The 14,011-nt window shown below is 38.5% G+C and overlaps 2 protein-coding genes across 2 annotated transcripts in view; one reads left to right on the top strand and one right to left on the bottom strand.

Annotated features, from left to right (window-relative positions):
- LOC149309337 (charged multivesicular body protein 3) overlaps positions 1-14,011 on the top strand; it is a 61,133-nt gene that overhangs the window by 30,635 nt on the left and 16,487 nt on the right. The gene's annotated exons all lie outside the window — the stretch shown is intronic.
- LOC149309338 (uncharacterized) lies at positions 1,495-7,694 on the bottom strand. The gene is made up of 4 exons (XM_089531225.1): positions 6,686-7,694; positions 5,888-5,939; positions 4,350-4,429; positions 1,495-1,861 (listed from the first exon to the last, which is right to left on the bottom strand). Exons 1-4 carry the CDS (start codon positions 6,893-6,895, stop codon positions 1,841-1,843), a joined length of 363 nt encoding a protein of 120 aa, XP_089387351.1. The 5' UTR covers positions 6,896-7,694; the 3' UTR covers positions 1,495-1,840.

The following is a 14,011-nucleotide window of genomic DNA, read 5'->3' as shown; positions in this document are numbered from 1 at the left end:
AACCTTATTTGCCAATAACTGAATAGCAATTGGGAGAAAGAGTGAGACTATCTGAACTTTCTTCCCCCACTCCTTTTACATAGGCCTGTTACAGACTGCCCAAATAAAGCTGCTTCGGGTCTCTTTGGAGATATGCTATTTAAATGATGCATGGGTCCTAAGAGTCCGGAGGTCGCGCCAAAGCCACACTCCATTCCTAAGCACTGGAGTGCAGCTTTGGTGCAGCTTCCGGATTCTTAGGGTGCATGCATCCTTTAAACAGCATACCTCCAAAGAGACCCCAAGCAGCTTTATTTTGGCAGTCTGTAACAGGCCATAGAAAGATTACAGACAAGACAGTTTGACGTTCTCTCGGATTATAATTTCAGAGTCTGAACAAAAATATGCAATAATATTCAGAAAGCAATGGCTAGATTTTGTTAGGATGCAGGCAGAGTAGGGAGTCTACATGCCCATGTGCTTATGTGAGTGTAAAAGGTGTATGTGTGCTTTGTTTTAGAAAAGGGAGGTCTGAGCACTAACATGCCATTTTGGGACGTAGCCCCACTGCTGACATGTAGCCACCAAAGCATTTGCCCAGGCCCAAACCAACCCTCAGGATGAAAAAGGTGCCCTGTGTCACATAAATGCAACTCCCATTTGTGCTGCTGTGGAGGTAGTCTGCTAACAGAATTGGTTTGTCACAACTGAAAAGCAACTTGTGCAAAAGAGCCGGCCATCCTGTAACTACATTGTGGTAGGAAATATCAGTAATTATTGCTATAATTCGAGGTCAGGAGAAGAAATACACCAGTGTAAAGTCTTCTGGTGGAAAGGTGAACCTTATGCTTCAATTCACTCTTCTGGGGATGTCACTAGGGGGGAGTAAGTGTGTGGAATGCACCAGGTGATACGCTAAGTTGGGGTGACACCGATGCTTCCTAAACATCTGACTTATGGCAGTCTGTGGAGTTTGCCTGAGTCCCTTTTAAATGCTGGAGATAGTGTGAATGGGGCGAAGCTCAGTGGGAAGAGAAAGGACAGGCCTCAGATTTTAAAAAAATAAAAAAATCAATGGAAGAATTACTTTTTTAAATTTTTCTTTAAAACATCACATCTTACCAAACGTTCACTTTCACCACACGAATCTATGTACATGTAAATATGTTTATTCTGTGCATATGATATTGTTAATTTAAAGGTGTAACCTCACTGGGCGACACCAACCCTAGTGATGCCACTGCTCTCTTCTTGAGTATCTTCCCACTGCACTACTTGCTCTTCGTTTCTTTAGTCCTTGGATAGTTCTGCTCTTTTCAACCAGTCCTCTTTGCTTCCCACTCTTGCCTCCTAGCCTGAAGGTACAGAACTTTGCTCATGAAAATCAAAGCCATACTCTTTGTCCTGAGTCTGCCAGAGGAGTGGTCCTCGTAGGATGGCCATTTTTTACAGAAGACAGCCCAATGTTTGAAGGACCAGCTCTAGTGACAGTGAAGGACTGAGAGTAATCCTCAAACTACCAATGCAGTCCTTTAAGTTAGGGACAAGCAGTATGCAGGTCACATGCAGCTTGGTAGGGAAAGAAGTCATCATAGCCTTGGGACTCCTACTGATTCCGCTGGTTAAAAAAAAACACATCACTTCTAGTTATCCGAAATGGTGAATGTGGAGGTATCTTGCAGCACTCTCAGTCTCCAGAGATGTCCAAAATGGTGCAAGGGCCTTCCAAGCCCAAGTGCATTCCCACTTCTGCACTCAAACATCATCATTTATCTGGACAGACCAAATCAATCACAACATGTTTCTCTATTTGATCCCAAATGAGTATTAGGTTAGCGATCAACATCCAGTCCAAAACGGTTCAGAATATCCATTGCTTTTCCTGGAATAGATGGATGTGCCTTAATCCAACCTGTTAGCATATAGACCTTGGGCAAGTCACATTCTCAAATTTCACTGCCTCCATCTACCATAATTTACAGGATACAGTAACATAAATAAATGATATCACGGTTGTTTGGAATTTTGATATGGAGCTTTGAATGGTAATAAAAGGTGACTGGATCTGTTCTCTTTCACTTGCCTAAATTGAAAGAGCAGGAGAAAGTAATTGCAGTATTGAAATTGCTGGAAGGAAGGGGTTTCCTTTGTCTATTTAAAAGAGGGACATGAAGAAGAGAAAGAACTGGACTCTTAAAGAGGTGTGGCTAGAGTTTGTTCTGTATGGTTAAGGTAGGAGGTTGGCAACTGAGGTTTGCTTTCTTTACTTGGCAGTATAGAAAAACACTGTTCTTACCAGTTGCTCTGTCTGTGTGCACCTCTGAAAAGGAATTGTCACCTAATGGTAAACCAGCTTACCATAGCCACGCTCCCCTCAGGTCAGCAATTGCTGCCTCCTCTGGAGATCACCTGAACATTTCTCTGGCCCAGAGAAGGTAAACCATGATGTGTCAAACATAATAACACATAACACCTCTTTAAAACTGGCTGTTTGAGTAAAATCTATAATTTAGTGACTACTTCATCTCTGCCCACATCTTCTGGTCTCCAGTGATTCCCTATAGAAGTGGCTCTCCCATTTATTTCAGTCTCAATTTGCATTGTGAGTCCAGGGACCCTTTCATAATGTATTATATTATTATATTATCATATGGAGCATTGTGTGCACATGCGCTTTCAAGTCTCCTGTCGATTTATGGTGACTCCATTAATTTCACTGGATTTTCTTAAGCACGGAATACTCAGAGGTGGTTTTGCCAATTTTTTCCCTCTGAAATACAGTGGTTTGAGCATTGGACTACAACTCTGGAGATCAGGATTTAATTCCCCACTTGGCCATGTAACCCACTGGGTGACCTTGGGCAAGTCACACTCTCTCATCCTCAGTGGAAGGCTATGGCAAGCATATTCTGAAGAAATGTGCCAGGAGAACCCCATGATAGATTCTCTTTGAGGTCAACATAAGTCAGAAAAAACTTGAACAAACACAACAAAAATACAAAATGAGTTGAAGTTCTTGTTTTCTTGGGAGTCCCCACTAGAGGGCAGGCAAAGCCAAGACAAAGCAAACCCCCTTTTCTAGGAATAGAAAAGAAGAAGAGCTCCAGGGAGAGGCTGGTGAACTGATCCTGGAGGGCTATGTTTTGTAATTAAACAATGTAATTTTGTAAATTAGATTCCACATCACCGGCTGCTTTTTAAGAATGGATAACAGCTTGTGGAGAAAGCAGAGGATTTTGATCAGAAAAATGACCTCCCATTCCCCCTCCCTGCCACTTCTAGCCTCTGATTTGTAGAACAACTCCAGGAGAGACAAAGAGGGTGGCAGAAAAAAGACCACCTGAGACATACATGCTAAGTGCATCCCCCCTTCCTACTATTACAATCAATTTTTATACTTTGATATTACTTATTGCTTTTATTGGCATCTGTGTAGCTGTCTCAATAGGGCTGATACCGCTAAAAGAGGAATATAAATCACTGTATATATAAATTAATTACTGTAAAAGTGGGTTTTCCTGTATTGCCTCTTTCTCACCAGTGTTGCTTGATTTCAAGCAAACCATCTTCCCTGCAATTATCTGAAAGATCATAATTGATTATTTATAACACAGCTCCAGCAGCTTTCCAGAAAGTGTTTTTTTTTAAAACAATCCATAAAGATTTATTGACGTCATTATGAACATATCAACTTGTGCCATTCAGAACAGAAATGGGGGCAAGAGTGAAGCAGTTCCCAAACTTACAGCAATCCTGCCTTCCATAATCAGTGTTCTTTTGTCATCCAATATTATGGAACAGAGCTGGGGAGTACAGGAAATGTTGCCTGCCCCCTCATGTAAGCCACAGTTCCTGGCATTCACTCCTGGCATATCAGTATCACCTGGCATATCAGTATCACCTCAACCCATTTCTGCCACCAACAGAGCGGATGGGGCTGTAAACCAGAGTTCCTCCCTGAAAGTAGCTGTACGTTGTGAAGACTTTTGGGGTGAATGTGGTGTTTTCACCAGTGTAGACACTCCTTAGGTTATGTAGTTAGATTTCTAGGCCCATTTTCAATATTTTTTTTAAAAAATGGGTATCTTGGCAAAACTTGGCTAATATTCCTCCTAACTGGGTGGTCAATGATACTGATGATTCAGGTGAGGAAAGAATAAACAGGGACATGCTTTTGAGAATGTTAGGTTCAAGCAAGAATTTTTCCAAAAGATGCCTGTTAGGGGGCAAAAAACACAAAAGACCTAGTTGTCAATTTATTATCCTGTGTTTTGTATTCACTAGAATTAAAGTTTCGGCATTTAGGCTCTAGCTCGGTTCCTTCTCATGTAAACCAATTCTGCAGTTTCTTGAGCTGCAGAATCACACACCTTGCAGTGTATGTTGTCACATAACAGTTGACGAATGATTCTCGCATACTGGGACCTGAGACACTGTGGCCTCTTGATGCCTGGAATACAATAGGAAGACTATTAAGTAACAACTCCACATGGCACAAGTGAAATCAACAGGTGTATATCTATGGATCTTATCACACGGGGGGAAATTGGGCAAAATCGGGGGTTTAAATAGCCATTATCCCATGCAAAATGCGATTTCACAATTAGGATTTGCACATGACATCACTACTAACAGGCAATAAACTGGCAATAAACAGCAACAAATCATTCACAGGGAAATCCTGAAAATGATTTGTTGCTGTTTATTACCTGTTTAATAGCAATATGTGTGAAAATCTTAATTGCAATATCGCATTTAAACCCCCAATTTCCCCACAATTTCCCCACAATTTCCCCTGTGTGCTAAGGTCTGAATATGTAGGTGTAAGTAATAAAAAAAGAAACAGTATTTCTAGCAAGTTTGTTCTGAGTCCCATAAGGATGCAGTTAACCAATTAAAATGTACATTTGTTATAGTGATTAAGAAACAAAACTTTGTTATTAGCCATCAAATCAGCTCAAACCTATGGCAACTGTGAGAGACCTCCAAGAGCCCCAGTCACCAACTGTCCTGTTTGAGGACTTGCAAACTCAGAGTCATGGGTTTCTTGACTGAATCAATCCACTAGTAATGTGTGGTCTCTCCCCTTTCCTACTACTTTTCACTGTACTAAGCATCGTTGTCTTTTCCAGTGAGACACATTTCATAATATATCCAATGTATAACAGTCTCATCTTGGCTTCTAGAGAGAGTTCAGGTTTGATTTGCTCTACAACCCATTCATTTGTCTGTTTAGCAGCCTGTGGTATCCATATACCTCCAGCACCACATTTCAAATGAATCAATTTTCTTCCAGTCTTCCATATTTTTCACTGTCCAGATTTCACAACCATGCATAAACATCAGAAATACTATGGCCTGGATGATTCTGGCTATATAGTTTAATGATATGTCAACAAACAGAGCGACTTAAAGTGTATTTGCAAAACATTTCAGGTTCCATCTTCTTCAGTTGCTCAAGACAGCTCACTTTTAGCAACTGAAGATGGCAAAAGCCTTCTAGTCCAGTATTTCCTTCTTCTAGTTCAGTATTCTAACTGGTAGCAGTGCTTCAGACTCTTAAGCAGAGAAGGGGATTTCCCCTCAATATCACGTCACCTGCTTTGTCTAAAGAAAGGGTGCTTTTAGGTACTGGTGGATGGTATTTTCAAGTCAGTGGGACAATGAATAGTCTCTAGATTTTAGTCCAGACCTTAAAGGAGCTTGTACATCTTCCCCACAGAATCAACACTTTGGCAAGCTTCTATGAAGCCATGAGAAGATTCACCATCCCCACCAACACTGGAAACATGAGCTGACACTGCTTTCAGGATTCAATACGGGCTTTTGAATGGGGGAGACATTCTACATGTAAAAGCTAGTGCGCTTCAACTGAGCTTAACATTAAAGGACAGAGTAAATTGGTTACTTTTTCTGTCTTCTGCAGTCGCCTGCTGCTTTGATCCAATCTGCTGATGGCCCTGCCATGAAGAAAAAAGAGGAAGATGTTCAGTTGCACAGAAAGTAATGGAAAGGTGGATCTCTGCGCTGGCTTCCAAAAGTGAAACAAACAGATTCTTTCATTCTAGGCTGCATCTGCTCTGCAGAAATAATGTAATTTGACACCACTTTAACTGCCATGGCTCAGTGCTATGGAATTCTGGGGTTTGTATATTTGTGAGATATTTCGCTTTCTCTGTCAGAGAGCTCTGGTGCCACAACGAACTTCAACAAATCCCAGGATTGCACAGCATTGAGCCATGGCAGTTAAAGTGGAGTCAAAATGCATTCTTTCTGGAGCTCTGGAACTCCCTTCCTAGGGAGGCTGCCGTGTTCCCCTTCTTCTTGTTCTCTGTTTTTAAGTGGGATGTAGAGCTGATGATGATGCTTACAACAAACACAATTCCAAAAAAGACAATCTATCATTTTTCAAATCTGCATTTTTGCAGGTATACATCTCCTGTGCACCATGAGTTGTATGCTCCATGAATTTATATACAAACGCAGGACCGACCATTTTGCATGGACATAGATGCCCTGAGCTTTGTTTTCAAAAAGATCAAATTTCTGCTTCTCAGAGGAACTTCAAGAAAAGTTTGCAAACACAGAGAACTTTAACAATAGTCCCATGTCCTTCCCTCCTTTATGAAACTCTGTTGAGTTAATTCAAAATCATAATAAAAGAAGGATATGAATTAATGACTGCACACAAAGTAACAATACTTACCCATCCTATCAGGATTGAAAGCTTGGATGTAATGTCAGGAAAGAAGGAGGAATAGCTCCAATTCTTCTTAAGCCAGTCACAAGTCTTATCCCACACAGGGAAAACCTGCAGGAGCTTCCATATTAAATAGAAAGCTAGTAGCAAGATGATGTGTCTACTCAGATGAAAAAGAGATTCCTCCAAAGCCAAAAGGCAACTATACAAAGTCATAATTACAATAGAAATTCGAGGACACACTGTACAGACAGACGGCTTGGTACATCCAGTCAACCGCTAGTTGCTGTAATGAACAAGTTTCTAGGAGTGTTCTAGGTTACATCATACAGGATGTATTATGTGACATGTTCAGTTCTTAGAAGGTTGGCTCCACTCAGAAGAAGCAGATATATTACACTGGGGGGAGGAATGGGAATTCATTGAGATGAGTGGCCTACATCCTATTGGTAGTCCAAACCAGAGTGGGCTCAATGAATCAATGGTGTTTACTTGCATTACTTAGTGTTTACTTGTCTCACAGTTCAACATCTGAGTCACTGGGGTGACTCTAGTTGGTCTAGTCAATATGATTTAAATTTACATTTCATCTGATTTTATTTTATCATACTTTTAGTCTACCTTGTGTTTTATTGTTCCAGTGAAACTCCCTTGAATCTGCACACAAAACTATTTGCTGTTGTTAACTGCCCTCAAGTTGATCTCAACTCTTTAACTATTTCTATTTCCTCATTGTCTAGGTTGAATGCTGTGGAATTCTGGGAACTGTAGTTTTGTGAGACATTCAGCCTTCTCTGTCAGAGAGCTCTGGTGCCACAACAAACTGCAGTTCCCAGAATTCCATAGCACCGAGCCATGGCAGTTAAAGTGGTGTCAAACTGGATTATTTCTGCAGTGCAGATGCAGCCTAGATTTATTCTGTCAGTTGAGGAAAACTTTAAGGGTTCCATACAGACTAAATGGGTGTAATGCTGACTGAGTGGTGTCCAGTTTGATACCGTCTGTCTATCTGTCTGTCTGTGTTATTTGATATTGTCAACCAGTTTAAATAAGGTTGGGAAATGTACCTGAGATTGGTTAACCAGGGAAGAGTATCGGAGGGAAAGAACTCAGATTAGTGCCTTGAGGGATAAGGAAACTGAGAGCTTTTGTATGAATGCTGAAGTTGAGAATGGAGGAGCTGTCCAGCAATCTGGAAAAACAGACCAAATTAATTCCTGTACAACGTACAGAGCATTTTCTGCTCCTAATAGAAATCCCAGTGCATTGAAAAGTATAAAAATGCCCTGTCTTCTCAGTCATAGCATTTTGATAGCACTTCATCTGCCATGGCTGCACCCTCCACAATCCTGGGATGTTTAATATGTTGAGGCACTAAAGCTATCTGGTAGATAACTATATTTACCTCAAGAAGCTACACATCCCAGCAGCAAGATTAGTATATGCATCATTATGGAAAAGTAAAGAATTGCCAAAAATAGATGACTGGTTTTTGAAACTATATGGAGATAGATAAGTTGACATATATGATTTTTAAGAAGGAATGGAATCCGTTGATTGCTTATTTAAAAGAGGAAAAAGGCAAGTTTATGAGTATTGCGTTGGATGATGAGAAAGACAGATTAAAAATGAATTTAAAATAGATATAAAGTAATTCATCTAGAGTACAGAATTGACTTAAGACAATTTTGTAAAAAATTAAATGAATATGAAGTGAACAGATAAGAAATTAATGAGTATAAAATGTTATATTTATTTAGAACTAGAAGAAATAAGGAAATCATCTATTAAATTTAGTTGTGTATATGTTATGCTATAGTTTAATGTTATAATAGATAGTATTCATGGATATTTTTATCCATGGAATCAATCATCCACAGCTGGAAAATATTATACACACACACACATATAAAATGCCAAAAGCAAACCTTGATTTTGAAATTTGATATGAGGCACACCATTTTGCTATGGTGTTGTATTTAATGGGACTGGAGCATCCATGGATTTTGGTACACATGGTGGGTCCTGGAACTAAGTTCCAGTAGATACCAAGGGCCTACTGTAATTCAATACTGTGAAAGAGAGCCATGATTAAAGGAGTGTCTGTGGCTGCAGAACCAAATGTGTCCGACTCACTTAAGAATCAGAAAAGATGGAGGGTTAATAGTAAAATAAAATGAGATAAAATAACACACAATTGGCTACCTTTTCTTACCTCTTTATGTAATCTTAAATACAATCTATTTTCCAGGTCCCTAACCATACTTTCCAAGGTTCTAGGCAATTCAGATTAAATTTCAGGAAGATTTCAGTTTGGCCGACTTGGAAGATGGGATTGGGAAGACCATCCAGTCTATGCTGTGCATGGCCAATGTGCTTTGAGGTGATACAATCCTTCCGTACAATCCGCCCTGCACCCTCAGGTCCTCTGGGAGGAATTTATTGCAAGCCATAAAAACCAGATTAATGGCAACCTCCCAGAGGATGTTCTCCACTGCCGCTCCCAGACTATGGAACGCCTTGCCGGAAAAGATCCATCAAATGACCAGCCTAGACAGCTTAAAAAAAGCTGTCATGACGGAGCTCTTCTGGCAGGCCTTTCGAGAATAGTTCATTCTAATTTTTCTACTCTCCCTACTTTATGTAACCACTGCCTCTACTAGAAAATTGCTGTCATTTGAACAGGTTTAATTTTTAAACGGCATTGTATTTAATCCTGTTTCAAAGGGGGGGGGTGTCAATTTATTTATTGAAAGTATGGCCTGTTAGAGACTGCCAAAATACAGCTGCTTCGGGTCTCTTTGGAGGTCTGCTATTTAAATAATGCCTGGGTCCTAAGAGTCCGGAGGTCGCGCCAAAGCCACACTCCATTCCTACACACTGGAGTGCAGCTTTGGTGCAGCTTCTGGATTCTTAGGGTGCATGCATCATTTGAACAGCATACCTCCAAAGAGACCCGAAGCAGCTTTATTTTGGCAGTCTGTAACAGGCCTCTGTATTATTCCAATATATTCTAGTCATGTAAGCCGCCTTGATTGCTGCTGCAGAAAGGCGAGGTATAAGAATAAAGTTTATTTATTGATTTATTATATGTTTGTGTGTAAGGAACTGTGGCTTATCTGGGGGAGAGTGCAGGTACTGCTTCCTCTACTCCTCACATCCATTCCATAACATTGGACCTCAAAAGAACAATGTCCTGTAGGGAAAACAGAAGTGCGTAAGTGGAAGGGTTTATAACTGCTTTCAGACTTCTTATGGTATACTTTATAGAACACTTTCTGGGATGACGTTATGGAGATACATAACATTCTGAGAACTAGTCATTCTGAGGACTGGAGGGGAAATATTTACCTCTGACAAGTTCAGTGTCTTGAGGTTCCAGATATGGGTGGCTGACTGTAGTTCCAGAGCATCCCAGCATTTTAATATAAACGTCAATTTTGTCCCATTTTCAAGATAAATGCCCTGTTATGTAGTGAAAATAGTTTAAAGATCCATGTTTGAAACTGTGATTGTCTATATCTATCTATCTATCTATCTATCTATCTATATATATATTGTGTCATTGAGTGTAAGTAGTTTTAAGATAAGACCGACATTTGCTGCATAAGACTACTCCATTGGAGAAATATTCATAGTACAATGATGGTGAGATCCAATCCCTGTCTATCTCTACCTAAAGTTTTGTGTGAATTGTATCATTGAAGAATAATTGTTAGCTCAATGGATTGATGTAATAAAACTTTTGCTATAGTCTTCCTTTTTCATGAATACGGAATATGACATAACCCAATCCCACTTCTGCCATCCCAGTGTCCCATTTCTGTCTCAAGGAAATATAGGCCTGTTACAGACTGCCAAAATAAAGCTGCTTCAGGTCTCTTTGGAGGTATGCTGTTTAAATGATGCATGCATCCTAAGAATCCGGAAGCTGCACCAAAGCTGCACTCCAGTGCTTAGGAATGGAGTGTGGCTTTGGCGCGACCTCCAGACTCTTAGGACCCATGCATCATTTAAATAGCATACCTCCAAAGAGACCCGAAGCAGCTTTATTTTGGCAGTCTGTAACAGGCCTTAGTCAGCCTATGCAAGAGTCATATATGGAAACTTCAAACCAGCACGGTCAATTTGGAGCAAAACCCTTTGAGCAATACAGATGGTCTCATGCTTAATTCATAAGTGCTGTCTTTTGTAAGTACGGGTCTTTGGGACTGGTTACTTAAAATATAACTGCATTACAAGTCATTGCAACCCGAGTACTGTTTTGTATGAAGAATTTGTGGCTACATATTTGAACTAGTTTCAGCTTGGCCCTGACCTTTAAGTTGCAATACTGACTACACTGAAGGCTTGTCTTAAAGCCATTCCCTTTCTCACACTCGCTGCAACGAAGATCATCTGAGTTGGTACTTCTTATGTTGATATTTAATGTTAAAAGAATAAAAAGAACAAACATCCAAGATTGTAATTAAATTAATAACTATAAAAATTTTGTTGGTAATAGTAAGAGAAAGAAACAGTTGGAAGTTTATGGTGAAAATTAGTAATTGAGTATAGATGTTTGTAGAAAGGAACGTTAGTGGAAGGTAGAGAAGTAAAGATAGAATTTTAAGGATAAAGATAAGTAAAGATTTTAGAAACTCTGTGTAAGTAAGAATAGAAAAGAAGGAGTAGGTAAGATTAGAGTGTGAAGTTAACACTTACAGCTTTTGAGCACAATCAATACAATTAAAGTATAGAAAGGCTCACACAGATTCAGATAAGGATAATTTAGACTTATCTTGACTTAATATTTAAAACGTGTTATTAATTTCCAATAATCTTTGCTGTTCTCTCTTAAACTATCCTCTTTGGGTGTGGAGGCTTATTTTTTCACAGAATCAAAGGATAAACATAAGAAAGTGACATGAGTGTCAACACCAGGCAACAAACACAAAAAGCTAATTTATTAGCTCAAAATCAGAGAAAGCTCTCAACTGATAAGCTTCAACCCCAGGAAATGAATCAACTATTACTGGAAAAAATAGAAAATCTCTCCATCAATCTCTCTGCAAGTTTGGCAAAGGAGATGAACAATTTTAAAAAGGAGATAAAACAAGAAATAAGGGCGGATTTAAGAGAGATAAATAAGAAAGTGGACACTTTGATTCAAGATAACCAAAAAATTAACCAAAGGATTGAGATTGTGGAATTCAGAACAGAGAAATTAGAATCAGATTTTGCAAAACTTGTCAGTAGGAGAGAAGAAGAACTGGACGAGAAGGCGGTATGGGAACAGAAATTAAGAGAAAAATGTTTGAAAATTAGAGGCCTCCCTGAGGAACAAAATGAAGAGTTGGAGGAGAAATTAATAAAGGAAATTGCAATTTTTTTGAAAAAGGACCCCATCTTTTTCGAGGAGGAGATTGATAAAATCTACCGCGTCAATTCGGTTGTGGCAAGACAAAAAGGTCTCCCTAGGGACATTGCAATTTATTTTGTGAGAAAACGGGTGAGAGACCTCTTTTTAACAGTGCATAATAATACCCCATTTAAATATAAAGACATAGAGCTCAAAGTGTTGAAAGATGTGCCTGGAAGACTATTAAGAAAAAGGAAAGACTACATTTCTTTGACCTCTTTTTTAAGGAAAGAAAATACTCCTTATCGGTGGGAGTCTCCAGAAGGAGTGACCTTCTGGTGGAACCAAAAAAGAACAAAAATTTTATCACCAGATCAAGCGAAAGCATTTTTAAGGAAAGTGACAGAAAGAACTAAAGAAAAAGGAGAAAAAGTACAAAAGAAGGTTAAAGAAAGTGGGAAAGAAGCTAATAGTTTTTGGACCGCTCTGGAAAATAAAGGAAATGATGAAGAGGTGCAAGTCTCAGAGGAAGAAGTGAATCAAGAAGATTTAGACTTAGATTTAGGGAATTTGGCAAGCTCAAATATTAACATACAAGAAGCCCTCATTGAAGAAGAAAGGATTGGAAGAGAGGAGAAGAGAGCAGAAAGTGAAGGAACATTTTGACAAAGAAACTCATTATTGATACCGACTCTATTTCTCCAGTATTATTCTTTTGTTTTTTAACTGTGAATTTAACAAAATTTCCACCTTTTACTCTAAGTATTTGAAATAAAGAATATAACCACACTTTTTATCCTGATTCGTTTATAAGATACAGTCTAAATATGTTGAATCAATTAAAAACACTATCGTGGAATGTACAAGGCTTAAATACACCACAGAAAAGAAAAAAAATATGTCATTACCTTCAAAAATTAAAGTTAGATGTGATCTGCCTTCAAGAGACAAGAATTAAACAAAAAGATAAAAAACATTTAAGATTCATTAAATTAGGACAAGAATTCATTTCAGCCTCTAAATTTAAAAAAAAGGGAGTTGTAATTTACGTAAATGTTAAATATGAAGCTAAGGAATGTTATAATGACCCAGAAGGACACTATGTTATTATAGAACTAAATTTAGAAGGTCAAAGGGTATTAATTGTAGGAGTGTACGGACCATTAGAAAATAAAAATAAATTTTATAAAAAACTTAAGAATAAAATATTTGAATTTGAATTTGACGCAGTAATATTGTTAGGGGATTGGAATGGTGTAATAGACCCCAAAATAGATAAATCCTCTGAGAGAAAGAGTAAGAAACAACAGGGAAAATTACCAAATGAATTTTTTGAATTGATGAACTCATTAGCTTTAGAAGATGCTTGGAGAAGTAAAAACAGAACAGACAAGGACTTTACGTTTTACTCGAACCCTCACAAATCGTGGTCACGTATTGATATGATCTTGGTTTCTACCCATTGGATTTTAAAGATTAACAAAGCTACAATTCTTCCAAGAATACTATCCGATCATAACCCGGTGCAGGTCGATTTTAAAATAGGGAATAAGGAGTTTAACTGGAGAATTAGTAATAACATATTAAAAGAAGAAAATTTGATCAAAATCCTAAAAGAAGAAATAGATAATTATTTTAAAGAGAATCTGGACAAAGGTACAAACTTACAAGTGGTTTGGGACGCTCATAAAGCTGTGATAAGGGGATGGGTGATCAAGAAAGCTTCTGAAATTAAAAAGAAAAGAACTGAGAAACTGGAGAATTTTAACGATGAATTGAAAAAAAAAGAGGAAAAATTGAAAGAAAACCCTAAAGATCAGGAAACCTTAGCAGAGATAAAATTTATACAAAGTCAAATTTCTAACCTATTAGTGGAGCAAATGGAGAAAAAGATAAAATTTACTAAACAAAAATTTTTTGAATTTGCAAATAAGCCAGGAAAACTGTTGTCTTATCAAATAAAGAAGGAAAGGGCAAAACGCACTATAACA

This window comes from Sceloporus occidentalis, unplaced genomic scaffold, assembly GCF_023333645.1.
Source record: "Sceloporus occidentalis isolate IW3139 unplaced genomic scaffold, rSceOcc1.0.p SCAF_7, whole genome shotgun sequence".
Taxonomy (NCBI): domain Eukaryota; kingdom Metazoa; phylum Chordata; class Lepidosauria; order Squamata; family Phrynosomatidae; genus Sceloporus; species Sceloporus occidentalis.
The sequence above is the reverse complement of the archived record's forward strand: the minus strand, read 5'-3'. Positions and strand labels throughout refer to the sequence as shown.